General features: G+C 50.9%; 1 protein-coding gene across 3 annotated transcripts; it reads right to left on the reverse strand.

Moving 5' to 3' along the window:
* Positions 1 to 559: 559 nt before the first annotated feature.
* kif7 (kinesin family member 7) lies at positions 560 to 19,187 on the reverse strand. 3 transcript variants are annotated; one of them, XM_056607200.1, is made up of 20 exons: positions 19,076 to 19,187; positions 17,951 to 18,348; positions 15,608 to 15,805; positions 14,943 to 15,327; positions 14,325 to 14,666; positions 13,207 to 13,393; positions 11,380 to 11,511; positions 10,943 to 11,089; positions 10,214 to 10,362; positions 10,012 to 10,133; positions 9,647 to 9,793; positions 9,156 to 9,361; positions 8,846 to 9,043; positions 8,517 to 8,642; positions 4,917 to 5,093; positions 4,411 to 4,626; positions 3,887 to 4,093; positions 3,072 to 3,270; positions 2,311 to 2,472; positions 560 to 2,020 (listed from the first exon to the last, which is right to left on the reverse strand). In XM_056607200.1, the coding sequence occupies exons 2-20, from the start codon at positions 18,282 to 18,284 to the stop codon at positions 1,668 to 1,670; spliced, it is 3,987 nt and encodes a 1,328-aa protein (XP_056463175.1). In that variant the 5' UTR covers positions 18,285 to 18,348; positions 19,076 to 19,187; the 3' UTR covers positions 560 to 1,667. The 3 variants fall into 3 exon arrangements, with proteins under 3 accessions (XP_056463175.1, XP_056463176.1, XP_056463174.1); XM_056607201.1 differs by having other exon boundaries at positions 4,917 to 5,090; positions 17,951 to 18,394; XM_056607199.1 differs by having other exon boundaries at positions 17,951 to 18,394.
* Between the last annotated feature and the right edge of the window lie 2,800 nt (positions 19,188 to 21,987).

Genomic DNA, 21,987 nt, shown 5'->3' on the forward strand with positions numbered 1-21,987 from the left:
TGGAGTTAATAAATTTGAAAAAAAAAACAGGAACACCACTAGTTTCTGGCTACTCCACTGGTGTCACCGATCAAAGCGGCCACTCTCAAATCGAAGGGGGAGAGTTCCCCCGCCCACTCCCGTCCCCCCTCCTGTTGCGGTCACGCTTCGGGGGTGGGCAGAAACCCTCCGCTTCACCTCCACCTTGAGGTCTGACCACTTTTTTTTAATTTCAGAGTGTGTGCGCTGCTGAGACCCCACTGCATTGACGGCCTCGCAAACACGCTCCCACTCACTTCTCTTTTGTTTTGCATTTATCCCTGTTGACAGGGTTCCAAATATGCTTGCGCATTTCTACCTCGTGGAGCAAAATCTCGAGCTCGGACTCCGTGAAGTTTCGTTTTTTGCCTCTGTTCATGGTGCCAGCTGATCGGATTAAGAGGTGAATCTCAGGTCCAGAGGCCTATTTAAATGAAATTGCATACTTAAATGAGGGCGTGGACAGGGAGGAGTTTGGCACCTCGGCATATGCGCTCAATTCCACGTTGATTGAGATGTACAAAAGAAACGTGCTTGGATCCATGCGTTCGCACACTTTGATGCATCTGAATTTATTTGTGCGTAAAACAGTTTCAGGGTTTTGGCGTACGCCAAGTTTCAGTATGAAATCCACGCAAGTCTTAGTACATGAGGCCCCTGGAACTTCTGGGTTCACGCTTATTATCCATCCTGGGTGTAATCTGATGGATGCCGCTTTGAGATTTGCTGCCCTCTTGTGGTGGATCATGTCCTCCTCACATCGAATAGAATAACGAGGTCCCAATCATTGGCCAAGCGGTTGTTTCAGAGGACATCTGACTTCATTCACAGCAGAAACGAAGCAATACAAAAAATAAAAGAAAAATACTGGTTTATTATACACTATAAAAGAGTTGAACAGGCTATACATGATCCAAGAGGAGGGTTTGATTTACTGGTAAATGGACTGATTTATACAGACAGCAGATCCTAAGTCATTCACCAACACTCGGGTCACAGTAACTCAGGAGGTAGAGCGGGTTGGCTGGTAACCTGAAGGTTGTTGGTTCGATCCCCGGCTCCTCCTAGCTGAGTGTCGAGGTGTCCTTGAGCAAGGCACCTAACCCTGACTGTTAGCTCCCGACGAGCTGGCTGTCGCCTTGCATGGTTGACTCCGCCGTCGGTGCGTGAATGTGTGTGTGAATGGTGAATGTGAGGCAATATTGTAAAGCGCTTTGAGTGGCCAATGGTTAGAAAAGCGCTATATAAATGCAGTCCATTTACATTTACTCATAAACACATCCCAAACATTCATTCATACAACAACGGCGTGTCCACCACACAGTGCGAAAGCCAGCTCGACGGGAGCAGTCAGGGTGAGGCGTCTCGCTCAGGGACACCTCGACACTCGTCTAGGAGGAGCCGGTAGTCGAACTAGAAACCTTCTGGTGTGCGGTTCACCTCCGGAGCCACACAAAGGTGAACCATGAAGACCCAGGTGGTGAGCGATAGAGAACAGAGAGGAGCATAGGCAGCAGCAGCTCAGATCAGAGGGGAGTGAGGAGAGTGACCTCTAGCTGAGCTGGGAGTCGATCGCCTGGAGGGAGAACTCACACACTGAACCGCCTCCAACCAGTCATTAAAAAAATACATAGAAAGATAGAAGGCGCCTAGATGGGGTTCCTCCGCACGTCGATCAGGGGGCTGGGGGCCATCAGGGGGCCCGTGTTGAGGCTGCTCCGGCGGGACTCGCGGCGGGGCTTCACCAGGGGCAGGGAGGGGGTCCCCAGGGATGGGGTCCCGGCCCAGGGCCCGGGGCACGGCGCGGGGGCCTCCGCGGGAGACCGCCACCGCAGCTCCTCTATGACGGGAGGGGGCTCCTCGGAGGGGAGGGAGGAGCGCCGCCAGGAGGAGGGCAGCGGGGCGTTCACCAGCTCCCTCATCTCCTCCCGGGCCCGCGCCCGGAGCGACTCGTCTTCCGGCCTGCGGGGAGACGGTGTCTCGCCGCCGCCGCCGCTGCTCCCTGGGGACACAAAGCATCATCACTCTGCTGGCCAACGCTAGGCTAGTCCCTGCTAGTCAATGCTAGGCTAGTGAATGCTAGGCTAGTCAGCGCTAGACTAGTGAACGCTAGGCTAGTGAATGCTAGGCTAGTCGATGCTAGGCTAGTCCACGCTAAGATAGTCAATGCTAGGCGTCCAGTGGCTCATCAAAGCAAAACTCTCAAAAGGGTGGCACCATTTTAATATCCAAAGCCATTCAAAGATACAGTGACAGGATTGTGTGTGTCAGAATAAACCTGTGATTGGTCACCTCTGGTGTAGTCCCTTGGCTGGCCACTGGGGGCCGCCAGCTCCCTGAGCCGCCCGCTGAGCTCCAGGTTGGAGGCCTTGAAGTGGTTTAGCTCCGTGCTGAGGCTGTGGATCCAGCCCTCATACTGCCGCTGCCGCCCCGCCAGACCCTCGTCCATTTGCTCTGGGGACGGCGAACACACACACACACACACAACTCCATGGTAACGGAGACAAAGACTTATGAGGACACAGACTTATGGGGACAGGGACTTATGGGGACACAGAGTTATGGAGACACTGACTCATGTAGACACTGACTAATGAGGACATGAACTTACTGCATGGGGGAATGGACTTTTTGGGACAGACTGATGGGGACACAGATTTATGGGGACATGGACTAATGGGGACACGGACTAATGGGGACACGGACTAATGAAGACACAGACTAATGAAGACACAGACTTATGGGGACACAGACTGATGGGGACAGAATGATGGGGACGCAGACTTATAGGAACAGACTAATGGGGACACAGACCTATGGGGACATGGACCTATGGGGACACAGACTTATGGCGACACAGACATATGGGGACACAGACATATGGGGACATGGACCTATGGGGACATGGACCTATGGGGACACGGACCTATGGGGACACGGACTTATGGGAAAACAGACTTATGGAGACAAGGACTTATTTGGACACAGACTTATGGGGACATGGACTTATGGGGACACAGACTAATGGGGACATGGACTGGCCGTCGCCTCACCTCGGCACTGCTGCAGCAGCAGCTGCACGCTGCGCTCGTGCTCCTTCTGCTGCTGGGTGAGGCGCCGGTCCGTGTCTAGCGCCGAGCGGTCCAGCGCGTTCTCCAGCCACGCCACAAGCCGCTGCTGCTCCTCCAGATGCATCTCCAGGTCCGCCAGCGCTAGCTGCAGCTTCCGCTCCTCCTCCCGCAGCGACACCACCTGGTAGAGCGACATGTTCCATCAGCGGGTTAGAACTCTTAGCCTAACCCGTACCCTAACCGCCTGGGTTAGGGTACCCCCCAGGCGGTTAGCCAACAACATGTCCTATCAGCGGGTTATAGTTCTAACCCTATCCCTAACCCTTACCCTTAGCCTAACCCTTACCCAAGGGCCAAACACAACATGTCCATGTCTTGGATGGATGGCAGCCAGCAAATATTTTCTGATCAAAGTTGATGTAATTTTATTGATATTTCATCAATAGATCAAAGAAGTGCATTGGACAATGTAATGAACTGAAAACTAGTCCACCGACCTTGTTTACAGTTGAGTGACAGCGGGAGACACAGACCTTATCAAACAGTTTGAGTGACAGCAGGAGACTCAGACCTTGTTTACAGTTTGAGTGACAGCAGAAGACACAGACCTTACAAACAGTTTGAGTGACAGCAGGAGACACAGACTTTGTCAAACAGTTTGAGTGACAGCAGGAGACACAGACCTTGTCAAACAGTTTGAGTGACAGCAGGAGACACAGACCTTATCAAACAGTTTGAGTGACAGCAGGAGACACAGACCTTATCAAACAGTTTGAGTGACAGCAGGAGACACAGACCTTGTCGAAGTACTTGCAGAGCAGTGCGCGGGTCTCCGAGGCCGACAGGTAGCTGAGCTTGGCCATGAGGTTCATCTCCCACTGGGACAGCATGCTGGCCGAGGCCCGCAGCTGCCTCTGCCTCTGGCTGATGGCCTCGTTCTTGTACTCGATGGCTGCGTCCAGAGCCTCGATCGCCTCGTCCAGCTGGAACAGCGTGCGCTCCTCCTGGGGGCAGGGGAAGGTCAGAGGTCAGCTCCACACTTCATACAAAAAACAGCGCTCTTCATGAACACGCGGTCTGTGAAGCCCTTTGAGACTCAGAACGATTGGACCTCAACGTCTCCAGCCTCTCCAGTATTACTGGAAGAAGAACTGATGGAGCATCCAGACCTGCATCTCCATATCTACTGAGTGTCTCTTGAGGAGAGCATCTCCTAAGGACTTCATGTAACCTCAGTGTGGACCTAAGTGATACCAGCAGTAAACAGGGGCCCGACTCTCAGAGGCCCGACTGCCCGGGGCATGACTGCCAGGGGCCGTACCTCTGGAGACAGCAGGCTACCCTGCCTCAGCTTGTCGTCCAGCTCCACCCTCTGCTTCAGCAGCGTGTCCTTTTCCCCGCGCAGGGTGGAGATCTCGGTGCGGATCTGTTGGGAGTCCTGAGCGCTGCTGCTCCGCAGTAGCCCATCCCGCTGGCTCAGCTCCCGCTCCAGGGACTCAATGCGTCCCGACAGCGTCACCAGGTCCTTACTGAGGGCCTGAGGGGAACAGGGGGGAACGGGGGGGGTTGTTCAACGAGGACAAAGCCTGACTGATACGGCAGGAACGTGATCAGAGAACCATGGCTCTGGAGAGGTTTTCCAGGTCCACTGACAGACTGGACCACAATGAGATCACGGATCTTTGGGACGTGAGATCACGGATCTTTGGGACGTGAGTGAGTGAGTGAGTGAGTGAGTGAGTGAGTGAGTGAGTGAGTGAGTGAGTGAGTGAGTGAGTGAGTGAGTGAGTGGGGGAGTGGGGGAGTGGGGGAGTGGGGGAGTGGTACCTGGCTGGAGCGCAGCCTCTTGGTCTCCAGGCCGCTCCTCTCCTGCAGCAGAGCCTCCTTCTTGGCCAGGATCTGCTCCCTCTTGGTGAGCTCCCCCTCCAGGTCCTCCAGCCCTCTCCTCTGCTCCAGCACTCGCTCCATCTCCTCGTCCAGCCACCGCTTCTGCTCTTCGATCTTCTGCCCACAGGAGAAGAGAGGGAGTCAGTGGGGTGTGGTCCGCCGTACCTCTACGTGCTCCTCTATTGCTCCTCAACATAATCCTCTATTGCTCCTCAACATGCTCCTCTATTGCTCCTCAACGTGCTCCTCAACGTGCTCCTCAACGTGCTCCTCAACGTGCTCCTCAACGTGCTCCTCAACGTGCTCCTCTAGGGCTCCTCAACGTGCTCCTCTAGGGCTCCTCAACGTGCTCCTCAACGTGCTCCTCAATGTGCTCCTCAACGTGCTCCTCTAGGTTGCCTCAACTAGAGATGTTCCGATACCATTTTTTCCCTCCCGATACCGATTCCGATACTTATGCTGTGGGTATCGGCCGATACCGAGTACCGATACCAGTATGTTACAAAAATGACTGTGATATGATTATCATTGTGGTAAGGCCTGGGTCAGGTTAAACCCTTTGTAAATGAATGAATGAATAAGGCAAATTAATTAATATTAATTAATTAATAAAGTGTAGCCACAATATCTTGAAAGGAGCATTCTGCATCATGTCTGCATCACCGGTGCAGACATGAATATGTATTGAAATTGGGTCCTATATGTAGTCGAATAATAAAATAAAATTCTAATTTGGTGCCGCTGTCACGTTAAAATTGTACCGGGGGCGAAAATTGTACCGGCCTACGTCATCGTTTGTTTACATCCTGACAACCTGCCCGGCAACAGACGACGCGTTGCAGAAAACATGTTTCCAAACGACGAAATAACATAATACAGATAGCGGATCGCTATCTGTATTATGATAGATAGCGATAACACTTGTTTTTACTTTATATTTGTATTGTATTTAATTGTTTAATCGAAACAGTAAAAAAAATTGCCCGCGAAACGGGCGATCGCGTCAAATGACAATGTTTTGCCCGCGAAACGGGCGATCGCGTCAAATGACGTAGGAGGGTTCTTGAAACATAATACAGATAACGGATCGCTAGAAAACACTTGTTTTTACTTTATATTTGTATTGTATTGAATTGTTTAATCGAATTTAGCTAGTAAACTGAGTGTTTTAAGCAGGTTTCAGTCTAGAATGTTCAAGAACCTTCCTACGTGATTTGACGCGTCATTTGACGCGATCGCCCGTTTTGCGGGCAATTTTCTTTATTGTTTCGATTAAACAATTAAATACAATACAAATATAAAGTAAAAACAAGTGTTATCGCTATCTATCATAATTCAGATAGCGATCCGCTATCTGTATTATGTTATTTCGTCGTTTGGAAACATGTTTTCTGCATCGCGTCGTCTGTTGCAGGGCAGGTTGTCAGGTTGTCAGGATGTAAACAAACGATGACGTAGGCCGGTACAATTTTCGCCCCCGGTACAATTTTAACGTGACACCGCCTTGACCGAGAAAAGGCAGAAAGTGACTTTTTGGCGCTTGTGGATTGAAGACAACAACTCCCACCATGCACAGCTTCGCTGGCGGCCACTCCCGCTGATCATCTCCGCCTATCGGACACCTCCTTGTTCCATCTACTAATGGAACAAATCAGCGTGGAGCTTGAACCGACGTCACTAGAGTAGTGACGCTTGCACAGAAGCATACGGCCGTCATCTTTCCTTATTCTGGGTGGAAATAGTAACATAGTTACGCCATTAAATGCGTTTATGTAAACATTTTTAGCAAGAAATGTGCATTTTAATTTCATAATGTTCGCTCGTTGAATTTGAAGGATGTTTTTTTTTATAGTTATGACGAAGAGGGAACGCTCCATTCACTTGCATGGACAGCGTCTCTGGTTGCTAAGCAACCTCAACGTCTTGGCGGACTATATTATTGTTATTTATATCCGAGATTATTTAATCTAACCCGATCTAAACTCTATCATGCACCCAAACATGGCGGCGTTTGGGTTTCCTACCTCGGACTCCTAAATCCAGCGCAGCCACAGGCGCCTTGGCGCGTTGAACCAATTTTTGTGACACACAATGATCAAGCGACAAGTTAGGCACGTTACACGCGTTTGGTGTGGCCGTAGGCCGTGTCCACCAAAAGCGTTTTTTTTATGCGGTTTCACCCAAAAAATCGGCTTTGTGTGGACGGGGCCAAGAAGGCGAACACACGTCACCAAGACGGGGAGACTTACGCCACTATCTGCCAATGGATCGTGGATGCCTGGGCTGATATAACAGTCTCCACTGTGGTCCAAGCTTTCACGAAGGCAGGAATAATCACTGAACTGCCAGGCAACAACAGCGACAATGACTCGGATAATGACGAGAGGAATCCGGGCATGTTGGATGCCGTAGCCTACTCGCCCAACTGTTCAATTCGCACACACAAGAATTCGAGGAATTCGTAGACGGGGAATGAACTGAAAAGGTGAGCTTATTGTTAAGAGATATTGATCAGATATTGTTAATATGCACATTAACGTTTGAACATCGTTACCATGGGAGTGACCGGAGTTGTCAGAACGCTTAATAAAGTTTGACTTTATCTGACTGTTTTGTTGACATTCTCTATATAATAGCACAGCTCGGTCTTGTCTATGCTATGCGCCTAATAATCCGGTGCGCCCTATATATGAAAACAGTTCTAAAATAGGCCATTCATTAAAGGTGCGCCTTATAATCCGGTGTGCCTTATAGTACGGAAAATACGGTAGTCCTCGTTTGTATTTCTTTCGAAATGGTGAACTTTTGCATGGAGCCATCTTCTATGTCAGATCCAGTACCCTCCGCCAATGTACTTCAGTTTTATCAACAGCCTCTGTTATCTTAGCTTCAGACGCTGTGGATGTTAGTTTCTGCTGGTGAAGTCCCACCCACTGGCACTGCTCTAATAGGTCTGTAGCGTCAGTGGGTCCCACCCCCTCGTCGTGCTCTTTAGCGTGACGCGTCTTCAAGTGTTTTATTAAGTTGCTAGTGTTGAAATTAGCAACACTCGTGCCACCCCTGGAAATCTTTTCACGGCATACGTTGCATGTCGCAGTCTTGCTGGTGGGAGCATCCAGCGTGAAATATTGCCACACCGCCGACATGATAACGCTAGCTCCTTGATTGACAGGTGATCAATTCTTCTTCGCCCCTCTAAAACAGCAGGCTGCAGATGGCAGCACAGCGCAACTGTTTTAAGAGCCGCGAAGAAGAACTGTGTCAGCGCTAACGGAGCTAACCAGTAAATAGCTTTCTATTTTAATAAATTACGTGGTATCGGAGGTGCCTGGACTCCAGTACTCGCCGATACCGATACCAGCATTTTCGGCAGTATCGGAGACATTTCCGATACTGGTATCGGAATCGGAACAACTCTAGCCTCAACGTGCTCTTCTAGGGCTCCTCAACGTGCTCCTCTACGTGCTCCTCAACGTTTTCCACTAAGTCGCCTCAACGTGCTCCTCAACGTGCTCTTCTACGTGCTCCTCCTCTCAGCACCTGCTGCTCTTCCAGGGAGATGACGGAGCCGTTGCTGCCACTGCGTCTCTGCCGCTGGAAGGCGGCGATCTCCTCCGTCTTGATGCGGAGGATCTTCTGCTGCTGCTCGTTCTTCATCTCCAGCTCCTGGGGGCCGAGGAGACACATGGGGACATGAGGAGACATGAGGAGACAGCAGGCGACAGAGGAGAAAGAGGAGACAGCAGGAGACAGCAGGGGACGTGAGGAGACATGAGGAGACAGCAGGGGAAACAAGGGGAAAGCAGGGGACCTGAGTTTGTGATGTCAGGGAACATTGTGTTTCTGCCATCCAAATGCCCTCCCCCCACCTTGACGCGGTGCGTCCTGCGCTGCATCTCGGTCTCCAGCCGTCTCTTCTGCTGGCTCTCAAGCCGGAGCCGGCGCTGCAGAGTCTCCTGCTGCTGCCGCATGCTGCGCACGCTGCGCTCCAGCTCCGACACGCGGCGCTCGCTCTGCGCCGGCAGCGAGGCCAGCCGCGCCGTGTCCCGCTGCCGCTGGCTCAGCACCTGCAGGCGCCAGAGGTCAGCACGCACTGGGTCAGAGGTCAGCACACATGGGGTCAGAGTCAGCAGCATCAGAGTCAGCAAGGTGTGAAGACTGGACCGTGGCAGAGCTTACCTGGACCTTGCTCTGCGCGGCGGCAACCTTGCGGCGGCATTCCAGGGCGCGACTGCGGTCGGGGGTGCGCGTCTCCCTCTCCTGCCGCTCCACGTCTTGTAGCTGCCGCTGCGCCTCCAGCACCTCCTGCCGCGCGCCCCCCGCCTCCCGCTCCAGGGACGAGATCTTACAGCTGTACTGCCGGTTCAGCGCCTGGGCGCCCTGGCCTGGGGTACACACATCCTGTTACTAGAACCTCACATCCAGTTACCTAGAACCACACATCCCGTTACCTAGAACTTCACATCCTGCTACTTAGAACCACACATCCTGTTCCTGTTACCTAGAACCTCACATCCTGTTACCTAGAACCTCGGTTCAGCTTTAGCATCATGAGTGAGTACATGTACTATATCGATACAGTGGATAAAGTACATTTAGAGAGTCCTTTAACGACACAGGAGATAAGGTTCATTGAGCGCTGGGTTAGACTGGTTTGAGGCGCTCCGTACCGGTCTTCACCAGCTCCTTGATGAGCTCCTCCTTCATGCGGATGGTGACGGACAGCTCCCTGATCTTCTGCTGGGCCTGCACCAGGCCCTGGCCCTCCAGGCTCCTCAGACTGTCCCTCACCGAGGAGCAGCCCACGCTGGAGTGGGCTGCAGAGAGCCCAGGGGATCACAGAGAGACGGTTAATACTAGTGTCAGCAGAAAGGGAGGTGGAAGGAAGATAACTTATAAGGAAGCTCATAAAGATAGGGTATTAGATGAAGAAAAGGTGTTTCCACCATACTAATTCCTCAACAACACCACAGCTTGTGTGAGACACGGGGATCTTTGTATGAACTAACGGCTCAGCATGTTTTAGAACCCTTACAGAAGCGTCGGACGGAGGCGGAGAGATGGTCCAGCCCGGACGGCTGTGACGTCTGACCTTTGACCCCCGAGAGCGGTCCTCCACAGAGCATGTTCTTCTTGGACCAGGTGATGTCTGTCTGTCTGGAGAGAGGACAGACTTATCGGCACACAGCGCAGAGGACAGGGGAGACCAGGAGCAAGAAGGACGTCGCGGAGCTCACCTCCTCCTCTCTCGCATCAGGAGCTGAGCCTCCTCCTCGTCGATGTCGTCCTCCTCGGGGATGTCCTGCTCCTCCAGGAGGAGGCCGTGGGGGAACCCGGGGGGGTCCTCAAGGTAGCAGCCGTTGCTGAGGGAGCCCAGCGGACTGCCCTGCAACAAACACGCAGTCAGGCTGGGGGGGGCTACAGGGGGGCCGGATCTCAGCAGAAGCCGCCCTCGTTTGTTACGGGTTACATGTGTTAATGTGTAAGACTATTATAGATGTTTAAGACCATTATAACCATATTATATGACTGTAGTGCTTCAGAGATGCCCTGCCCAACACAATGTTTTCTCAAGAGGTATATATATACATGTTGCTATGGAGTGAACCAACACACACAGCCTCTACCTGGGGGCCCTCTACCTGTCTCTAGGGGCCCTACCTGTCCTGGGGGCCCATCCTGTCCTGGGGGCCTGTACCTGTCCTGGGGGCCTCTACCTGTCCTGGGGGGCCTCTACCTGTCCTGGGGGCCTCTACCTGTCCTGGGGGCCTCTACCTGTCCTGGGGGCCCTGTACCTGCCATTAGGGGCCCTACCTGTCCTGGGGGCCTCTACCTGTCCTGGGGGCCCTGTACCTGTCATTAGGGGCCCTACCTGTCCTGGCGGGCCCTACCTGTCCTGGGGCCCCTGTACCTGTCATTAGGGGCCCTACCTGTCCTGGGGCCCTACCAGCCTTTAGGGGTCCTACCTGTCTTTGGGGGCCCCCGGAAGGGCTGTGGCGCGTGGCGCTCAGGGGGGCCGTGTGGGGCCTCTGGCTGAAGCCCAGCAGGCCGGGGGCCGACACCAGCACCTGCAGCTCGGAGATCAGGTCCTGCTGCTCCTGCAGCTTATCACTCTGAGAACACACACACACACACACACACACACACACACACACACACACACACACACACACACACACACACACACACACACACACACACACACACACACACACACACACACACACACAATATGAGGATATCGTTTCTGATCGTCTAGGGGGCTGCTGTCGGGGGGTTAAGGTTGAGTATTTAATTACTCCCTTAATTAATAATCCAGTCAGGGGTAATGTTCCTCTCCGTTGTTCAGACCGGGTCCCACCACTGCTCTGACCTGTCTCACCACTGCTCTGACCCGTCTCACCTGCTGCTTGTACTGCTCCATGGCGTCCTCGAGGGCCGCCAGGAAGTCGGTGTTCTCCGTCTCCAGCTGCTGGATGCGGCCCTGAAGCTGGCCCACCGCGTCGGGCCCCTGGCCCCACTGCTCCTCCGGCTCCTGGGGGCCACAACACCTCGTTAACAACACCTTTTTACCGTCAGCCACTGAGCAGACACATCTTTTAATGATGCTGTCCCGTATGGCCTTAATCACAGCCGGTCCCCCAGTGAGTAGACAGACAGGTCCCCCAGTAAGTAGACAGACAGGTCTCCCAGTAGACGGACAGACAGGTCCCCCAGTAAGTAGACAGACAGGTCTCCCAGTAGACGGACAGACAGGTCCCCCAGTAAGTAGACAGACAGGACCCCAGTAGGTAGACAGACAGGTCCCCCAGTAAGTAGACAGACAGGTCCCCCAGTAGGTAGACAGACATGTCCCCCAGTGAGTAGACAGACATGTCCCCCAGTAGGTAGACAGACAGGACCCCAGTAGGTAGACAGACAGGTCCCCCAGTAAGTAGACAGACAGGTCCCCCAGTAAGTAGACGGACAGGTCCCCCAGTAGGTAGACGGACAGGTCCCCCAGTAGGTAGACAGACAGGTCCCCCAGTAGGTAGACAGACAGGTCCCCCAGTAAGTAGACAGACAGGTCCCCCAGTGAGTAGACAGACAGGACCCGAGTAGGTAGACAGACAGGTCCCCCAGTAAGTAGACAGACAGGTCCCCCAGTAAGTAGACGGACAGGTCCCCCAGTAGGTAGACAGACAGGTCCCCCAGTAAGTAGACAGACAGGTCCCCCAGTAAGTAGACAGACAGGTCCCCCAGTAGGTAGACAGACAGGTCTCCCAGTAAGTAGACAGACAGGTCCCCCAGTAAGTAGACGGACAGGTCCCCCAGTAGGTAGACAGACAGGTCCCCCAGTAGGTAGACAGACAGGTCCCCCAGTAGGTAGACAGACAGGTCCCCCAGTAGGTAGACAGACAGGTCCCCCAGTAAGTAGACAGACAGGTCCCCCAGTGAGTAGAAAGACAGGACCCGAGTAGGTAGACAGACAGGTTCCCCAGTAAGTAGACAGACAGGTCCCCCAGTAAGTAGACGGACAGGTCCCCCAGTAGGTAGACAGACAGGTCCCCCAGTAAGTAGACAGACAGGTCCCCCAGTAAGTAGACAGACAGGTCCCCCAGTAGGTAGACAGACAGGACCCCAGTAGGTAGACAGACAGGTCCCCCAGTAAGTAGACAGACAGGTCCCCCAGTAAGTAGACAGACAGGTCCCCCAGTAGGTAGACAGACAGGTCTCCCAGTAAGTAGACAGACAGGTCCCCCAGTAGGTAGACAGACAGGTCCCCCAGTAGGTCGACAGACAGGTCCCCCAGTAGGTCGACAGACAGGTCCACCAGTAAGTAGACAGACAGGTCCCTAAGTAGGTAGACAGACAGGTCTCCCAGTAGGTAGGTAGACAGGTCTCCCAGTAGACAGACAGACAGGTCCCCCAGTAGGTAGACAGACAGGTCTCCCAGTAGACAGACAGAAAGGTCTCCCAGTAGGCAGAAAGACAGACGTAAAGGTTTTGACGGTCTGTTTGTCGTCCGCCACAAACACCCGGAAAAAAAGGTTTTACTTTTACATCATACATATATAAACATATATAAAAATGTATATATATACACATATACAGTTTATCCATATCTATATAGGTTTGTCGGGATGTAAAGAAAACTTTAAGAGCAGGGGAGCGATAGAGTCAGAAGGAAGGTGAGGTCACAATAACAACGTTAGAGGCGTTAGAGCCGGCGCCGTGTGCGTGTCTGTACTGGCGGTTTGCCGGCCGTCCTGCGGGGCCCCAGGCCGTCCTCCATGAAGCCGTTCTCGATGCCGCTGTCAGGGCCCGAGGCGCTGGTGAGGCCGCTGCGCTCCTCCTCCACCGAGCCCAGCCACTCCTTCACCCGCTGCGCCTGCTCCGGGCTCAGGCCGCCCTCGGCCTGCAACTCCAGCAGCAACCTGGAGGGGAGACAACGGGTAAGACAGGAGCAGGAGGGGTTAGACAGTAAGACAGGAGCAGGTAGGGGTTAGACAGTAAGACAGGAGCAGGTAGGGGTTAGAGAGTAAGACAGGAGCAGGTAGGGGTTAGAGAATAAGACAGGAGCAGGTAGCGGTTAGACAGTAAGACAGGAGCAGGTAGGGGTTAGAGAGTAAGACAGGAGCAGGTAGGGGTTAGAGAGTAAGACAGGAGCAGGTAGGGGTTAGAGAGTAAGACGGGAGCAGGTAGGGGTTAGAGAGTAAGACGGGAGCAGGTAGGGGTTAGAGAGTAAGACAGGAGCAGGTAGGGGTTAGACAGTAAGACAGGAGCAGGTCGGGTACCGTTAGACAGTAAAACAGGAGCAGGTCGGGTTAGACAGTAAGACAGGAGCAGGTCGGGTTAGAGAGTAAGACAGGAGCAGGTAGGGGTTAGACAGTAAGACAGGAGCAGGTCGGGTTAGACAGTAAAACAGGAGCAGGTAGGGGTTAGACAGAAAGACAGGAGCAGGTCGGGTTAGACAGTAAGACAGGAGCAGGTTGGGTTAGAGAGTAAGACAGGAGCAGGTCGGGTTAGAGAGTAAGACAGGAGCAGGTCGGGTTAAACAGTAAGACAGGAGCAGGTAGGGGTTTGACAGTAAGACAGGAGCAGGTAGGGGTTAGACAGTAAGACAGGAGCAGGTCGGGTTAGAGAGTTAGACAGGAGCAGGTCGGATTAGACAGTAAGACAGGAGCAGGTCGGGTTAGAGAGTAAGACAGGAGAAGGTCGGATTAGACAGTAAGACAGGAGCAGGTCGGGTTAGAGAGTAAGACAGGAGCAGGTCGGGGTTAGAGAGTAAGACAGGAGCAGGTCGGATTAGACAGTAAGACAGGAGCAGGTCGGGTTAGAGAGTATGTGCTTCCCTGGGCTGCGGACCTGTATGCGGTGTCGGTGCAGGTCCTGTAGTGGGCGCTCTGTGCCCTGGTGGGCTCTCCGTCCCCGGGCCGGGGCCTCCGGTACGGGTCGGCGTGGGCGATGATGCGTGTCTCCGAGCGCTGCCGGGTCTCCAGCGCCCGGCGCAGCGCCCTGATCTGCTGCTCCAGCCCCTCCACGCGGTCCGGCTCACCCCGGAGGTTGACGGTGGGCCGGTTCTGGATGTTGCGCGCCCGCATGGCGTAGTTCAGCGTGTTCAGGCTCTCGTCGAAGTCGGCCGATGACGGGCTGACGCACGCGATCATCAGCGTCTTGGAATTCCCCCCCAGCGAGTCCTTCAGGATCCTGAGAGGAGGCAGTCAGCTGTCACCTGTCACGTTCACATCAATCGCTTCATAGAAGAGCAGAGCAGCCTGCAAAGAACATTTGCGGTTCCCACGTCAGGTGAAAAGACTCGAATGAGAGAACATTGATTGATTGATACGGATTGATAACAGATGATGTGTCTATTCTGAGCTCCGACCTACCTGGTCAAGGGACCTGACCCAAGCCCTACCTGGGGATCTGGGGGTCCCTGTCGGGGGTGTGGCGGCCCCTCCTTTGGGTTCTCTTTAGCCTCACCTGGTGATCTTGGAGTCCCGGTAGGGGATGTGGCTGCCCCGTCTCTTGGGGTCCCCGAGGGCCCCGATGACGTTGCCGAGGGCCAGCAGGCCGCTGTTGATCTGGATGCTCTCCTTGAGCCGCTCCCCCGTGTTCCCAGTGCGCAGCACGCGCTCCGAGCCCGCCAGGTCCACGAAGTGGAACTTGGAGGTGAGGATGTGGAGGCTGGCGGGCCGCGGGCCCCCCCCCCGCCGCTGGTCCACCTGCAGGGTGAAGACCGTGTGGGAGCGGCTGGAGCGCGGGTTCATCGCCGTGGCGCCCGTGTGGCGCGCCGTGTTCCCCGACTCCAGCAGACTGAGCACCTCATCCAGACCGTCCACCTCGCACTCCTTCACCCCGCACAGCACTGCGCACACATATGCAGACGCAGACACAGACACACAGACACGCATACGCACACACCCATAAATACATACACAAAAAAGCACACAAACAAATAAACAATGTTTATGAATGCATTGACTAATGTTAATTAATGGTGAACTAATGTACCCACATTGTACAGGTTTACCCACAGAACCTTAAGTCCCTACTACCGAACCTTTAGTCCCCACTACAGAACCTCTCAGTGCCTGGAGGATCCTGAGGCTCCATGAGGAGCCGGTGGTGGAGGACCTCCTCCTTACCGATGGTGCCCTTGTCCTCTCGGATGTGGATGTCCCTGCTGGCTGTCTCCACCTCCAGCAGGTCCTTGAACTCCTCCTTGTGCACCTCCAGGTAGGACACCCGGACCGAGAAGTCCATCAGATCGTTCTCGTCCAGCAGCTTGAAGATCTCCGCCACGGCCCTGGGGATGATGCCCTGCTCCTCGTCCCTAAAGGAGGCTGAGGAGAGAGGAGATACGCGTCAGACACCAGGGGCCATAGGAACCAATCTCAATGCCTGCTCTGGGCTATTCCTCTACGTTTGTATATCTATATCTATATATCTATATATCTATATCTATATATCTATATATATATATATATATATATATATATATATATATATATATATATATATATATATATATATATTAGTGCTGTCAGTTAAACGCGTTATTAACGGCGTTAACGCAAGCCATTTTTAACGGCGTTAATTTTTTTATCGCGCGATTAACGCAATTTATTAAAAAAAATAATATATATATATATATATATATATACATAATTTTTTTCTTTGGCTCAAAACAAAGAAGCAGTAGCCTGACTGCTATGTTCAAGGCAGTATGTTTGTATGTTCATCGTTTAATTGCACTATAGTTTTTTTTTTGTATCGTCCTGTTTTGATCAGTATATGTCAATGTTGTTATCAATAAAAAAACATTTGCACAAGGCAAGCCGATGCCCTTCTCCATGTTGATAAGAGCATTAAAATGAGAAAAATAATGGGACAAAGAAATCAAGGGATATTTAGCATAGAAAAAAAATTGCGAGTACTTGCGATTAATCGTGAGTTACCTATGACATTAATGCGATTAATTGTGATTAAATATTTTAATCGCTTGACAGCACAAATGTGTGTGTGTGTGTGTGTGTGTGTGTGTGTGTGTGTGTGTGTGTGTGTGTGTTAGGGCTGAACGATCTATCGTTTTCGACCGAAAATCGCGATCTCAAGCATTCCGATTTTGGGATCGTCAAAGCTGCGTTTTTTTTGTTTTTTTTTATATTTTACAAAAGTGCAATTATTTTGATGCTGATGAGCCATTGAAGCAAGTTTGCTTAAGAAAGAGGGCTCCCTTTTTATTTGACTTTTTTGGTTGTTGTTTCTTAGGTACTTGAATAAACAGTCTTGCATTTGAAATCTGTTGCCAGCAGTTTTCATTATTGCATTACCTTAATGGAATTCATTGCTTATATTAATTTATACTGAAACTTGATTTAAAGAAAATAAATCGTGGTTGAAATCGAAACCGCAATCTCTACCAGAAAAATCGCAATTTCAATTTTTTCTTAAAATCGTTCAGCCCTAGTGTGTGTGTGTGTGTGTGTGTGTGTGTGTGTGTGTGTGTGTGTGTGTGTGTGTGTGTGTGTGTGTGTGTGTGTGTGTGTATACATACATACATACATAAGGACATTGTACGTGCATGCACCTCTACGTTTGTAGAGGAATATACCTTTTTTCCCTTTGGATCATAACTCGTCATAACTCATTGTCTTGTTCCTCCTAATAAGCATATGCAATCTGACTCCAGTGACACAAAACATTAATTAATGCCTCTCAAGCAACAGGGACGAACCCGTCCTCCTCATTAAGACCTCCTACTACAGATCCTTCTCTACAGCAGGACCTCCATGCCATCAGAACAGATCCTGCTCCAGGGTTCACCAGAGCACCATGCCATCAGAACAGGTCCTGCTCCAGGGTTCACCAGAGCACCATGCCATCAGAACAGATCCTGCTCCTTCACCAGAGCACCATGCCATCAGGACCTACAGATCCTGCTCCTTCACCAGAGCACCATGCCATCAGAACAGATCCTGCTCCTTCACCAGAGCGCCACCATGCCATCAGAACAGATCCTGCTCTTTCACCAGAGCACCATGCCATCAGAACAGATCCTGCTCCTTCACCAGAGCACCATGCCATCAGAACAGATCCTGCTCCTTCACCAGAGCACCATGCCATCAGAACAGATCCTGCTCCTTCACAAGAGCACCATGCCATCAGAACAGATCCTGCTCCTTCACCAGAGCACCATGCCATCAGAACAGATCCTGCTCCTTCACCAGAGCACCATGCCATCAGGACATACAGATCCTGCTCCAGGGATCACCAGAGCACCATGCCATCAGGACATACAGATCCTGCTCCAGGGATCCCCAGAGCACCATGCCATCAGAACATACAGATCCTGCTCCAGGGATCACCAGAGCACCATGACATCAGGACATACAGATCCTGCTCCAGGGATCACCAGAGCACCATGCCATCAGGACATACAGATCCTGCTCCAGGGATCACCAGAGCACCATGCCATCAGGACCTACAGATGTTGGCCTCCCCGACGGTGTGGGTCTTCCCGGAGCCCGTTTGGCCATAGGCGAACACGGTGGCGTTGAAGCCCTGGAAGAAGGCCTCGATGAGGGGCTGGACGGCCTCGGCGTACACCTCCTCCTGGCAGCACGCCTCCTCGAACAGGAAGTCGCAGGCAAAGTGGCGGTCGTGGCCCAGGGTGAGGCTGCGCTGGGCGGGCTGCACCGTGATGCAGCTCTCGTGGCCGTGGAGCAGCTCTTTGGGCAGCAGCGGCCGCACGCGAACCGCCACCTGCACCGCCGAATCCTCCGCCGCGCGGCCCGGCCCGCTGGGCAGCTTAGGGGACATGGCGGTCCTTCGGTCAGAGCTCCTCTACCCGCTGCCCCTGCTGCTGGGAGGGCCTCATCTCAGTCTGAGGAGAACAGGAGTCACTCACCGCTGTGTTGGGGTGGAAGACGCTAGGAACACATTGTAGGCCATTGTTAGTTACAACAGAGTACCAGGTAGGCCGATGGATGTGTATTATTATGTTATTTATGTATCATAGAACTCTAATCCCTGGAAAACACAGAGGGATTCATATCAGGGGCAAAGTGTAGGGATGCTTTAGGTTATGAAGCCGGTGGACATACTTGGTGGATGTACTTTGGGTTTAAGTTCCATTATTTATAATCAGAGGGTTGAGCAGATGATGAAGGAAATGGTTTAATCCATCATTAAGAGAATGTATTGATCCATCAGTAACAGAATGGTTTTAGGCCATCAGTAACAGAAGGTTTTTCTGATGGATGTTCAGCTCGTGTGTTTTGTGGTTTGCAGAAGATTGTCTCCTAACTTTCTTCACGAGTCCAGAACAAAACATTAAAGCTCCGATTAGTAAAGAGCTAACCCGATCCGTCCTAAAGAACTTTAATCAACACCAGGTCGAATCATATCGCCTGCTCTTGTGAAACATGTTGAAGTTAAACTACAGCAGCAGACATGCTAACTTTAGCCACTTAGCTCTGCTCTCTGAGGACTTCAACCCTGGTCCGGGTCCACGACCAGGACCTGGACCCGGAGCCTGATCTCAGACGGGGTCCACCGCTAACAGTTCATGTGGAGGGTGGATGAACAGTCCTAACGGATCTCATACTCACTTCTTAAAGCAGCGAAGTTGATCGTGGAGCTCAGCAGCAGCAGAGGTTTGGAGAAGTTAGAGGATCAACACAAGGGAAGGGGCCAAACAGCGGATCCTCTCCGAGCGTCAGACCCCCCCCTCCTGATTGGGCGTTATTGGAGAGAGAGAGGGTGGGACTTTCAGAGGCGAGAGGGCGGGACATGCATGGGTTTAGTGGAGAGAGAGAAGGAGCGACTTTGATACGGCGATATATGTTCCAGGTTACTCATTTTATTTTATTTGTTTTTCTAATGTTCTTGAACTTATTTTTCTTGCTCCGGGCTCTGTCAACTAAAATACACGGCTCGTATGAAGTAAGAGGACGGAAATTGCATTGCGGTAGACCGGGATAACGCTAAGGCTCATGACCCTCTCCAGCCCAGTACGCGTCGAGCCAGCGGCTCACTCCAAATGCCCCTGACTGCAGCTCGCAGATCGAGGAGGAGCTAAATGTGGGCGGGCTTAAACGTTTAAGCCAGCCCACATTTAAGGAAAATTCCACGCAGTATCATGGACCAGACGGAAATACATTCTCCCACTTACGTATTTCCGTCTGAGTCCATGATACTGGAACTCCTCTCTGTCTGTCTGTCTTTGTCTGACTGACTGACTGATGGTCTGTCTCTCGGACTGACTGATGGTCTGTCTGTCTGTCTGACTGACTGACTGTCTGTCTGTCTGACGGACCGTCTGTGTCCTTAGTTTCTCTGGTCAGGTAGGTTCACTGCAATGCTTAAAGAAGAATATTCATATCCAGGTTTATAAAAACAGTTACTAATGCACTATATTTGTGTGTGTTTCTACCCTAGAGTATGTCTGAGAGAAATAAAGAAGGTAATCAATAAATCATTCACTTGAATTAGAGTATGATAAGGCATAATAACAGGATTTGAATATCAACATTTAATGCATGGCCTTACTCTTTGCATAGTGCATTCCATTTTGATATTGGAATTCTGCGTTGACAATGATCAAAATAAATGTCATGAAATACATTCATTTATTCATTCTTTGTGTCCATTTGTTACCCACAGCTACTTTGATTGACCTTGTGTTGCCTTCGTACATGTGCGTGTGTGAGTGTGTGTATGTGCGTGACAGGTGTACCACTGCGGAACCCCCGCTACATGGAGCCCCACATCCTGGGCTGGAGGCCTCTCATGCTCTCCATGGTCAAGCTCAGGCTGATTTATGTGATTCATTAGTCTTGTAGTCAACTATTGCTAGACTAAAGCGTAATCCCTCCGCTTATTTCAATTATCTGTTTCACATCTTGCATTGTTATTGTGCCTATAAGAACCGCAATCTGTTTCCTTTCTAGACGCTGGGAAATTGACGGACCTGGAAACCGGGAACAGGGTTGCTTGCTATGGGCCAGAAAAATACCTTGATACTTGCCTTTGTCAAACATTTATGGAAGCTTTTTTTTTTTCTTCTTTACAGATCAATTTTTTTTGCCTGGGGTGAAAATAAAAATCACTGATGCAAAGTCTTCTGTCTTTGGTTTATTTGACTTAGCTAATATAATTGAGTGTACGAAATAATATGCGTCTATACTAAAAAAGACATTTGAAATGACGAGTTAAAAGTAGGAATGTCTAAGTCTATCAAATGCATGAACCTTTTTCCATATTACCGGTAAGTCATTGTGCTGGGCTGTGCTGTATTGATGTTTGAGAATGTGCTGCCGGATCTCCGCCACCAGATGGCGCCCGAGAGGGTAAAACCATGGGTTAAACGTTTAGACCCGCCCACATTTAGCTCCTCCTCGATCTGCGGGCTGCAGTCAGGGGCACTTGGAGTCTGCAGCCCGCAGATCGAGGAGGAGCTTAAATTTTCCCTAAATGTGGGCTGGTCTAAACGTTTAACCCATGGTTTCACCCCCGCGGGCTTACTCGCTCTCGTTGCTTCTGGACTCTCAGTCGGCTGGGATGGAAATATTCAATACCGCTAACCCTGGGTAACTCAAAATGTAATGCAAGTTAAGTTACTTTTAGAGTATACGTAAAGTATATGATGGTTGAAAACAAAACAAACCTTATTTATTTCAGAAGATGTTCTTATCAATGTGTTCAAAATGATCGTAACTGCAGGAATACACCATATATATTATACTACATCGTCATAACGTAGTTGTTCAAATTAACAATAGTGTTTCCTTCATGTTGGAAGCATAGATGTAGCAAAATTCAAATCGCAATGCAATTTGCAATTCAATAAGTCATTACATTATGCAATTGACAATTCATTATGCAATGTAATTTGTAAATACGTTATTCAAAGTGTATTTTAAAGGGACACTGTGTAATATTTTAAGTCATTTATTACCTAAAATCAACGTATTCATTCATAAATAGGTCCTCATTGGTGTAAAATTATCTCTACCAAAAATCTCACTTATCCTACTGAGCGAAGAATAATTAATATGTAGTTACATAGGACGGGTAAGCTTCATGGAGGCTTCCATGTTCTTCCGGTCTATGAACTGCCGAGAGGGACAAAAAGCACTACGTGGTACAGGAAATGCAAACGCGTTTTCACTCTGAGCCAGCATGAATGATGACTGAAATAATTCACTATCTTGCTCGCGGAGTAATTACTCAGACATCATTAGCTTACACTAATGATTCAATGCAGTTTGAAATTCGTTTGAAATAACGAACCTCATCATCACTCGAATGACTCGATGAGGTAGTATTGGATATCATGATGACACAGCTTCTTGGTACATACTGCCCACCGTAGTTTTTGAACAAGCGAGCACTATTAGTTTGAATGCAATATACAATTGTACCACTAGATGGGAGTAATTTTTACACAGTGTCCCTTTAATATGCAAAGTGACAATGAAATCCTCAATACAATTTGCAAAAGTTATAACAATGAAAGTAG

The sequence above is a fragment of the Gadus chalcogrammus genome, chromosome 14 (assembly GCF_026213295.1).
Source record: "Gadus chalcogrammus isolate NIFS_2021 chromosome 14, NIFS_Gcha_1.0, whole genome shotgun sequence".
Classification (NCBI taxonomy): Eukaryota; Metazoa; Chordata; class Actinopteri; order Gadiformes; family Gadidae; genus Gadus; species Gadus chalcogrammus.

Bases quoted from the DNA above. Each gene is read 5' to 3' on its own strand.
- kif7 (XM_056607200.1), bottom strand. From the start codon at position 18,284: ATGTCCCCTAAGCTGCCCAGCGGGCCGGGCCGCGCGGCGGAGGATTCG. The intron at 11,512-13,206 runs GTACAGACACGC...TGTGGCCCCCAG, and splicing joins GGACGGCCGGCAAACCGCCA to GAGCCGGAGGAGCAGTGGGG. The intron at 4,627-4,916 runs GTACCACTCCCC...TGTTCCCCTCAG, and splicing joins AGAGGCTGCGCTCCAGCCAG to GCCCTCAGTAAGGACCTGGT.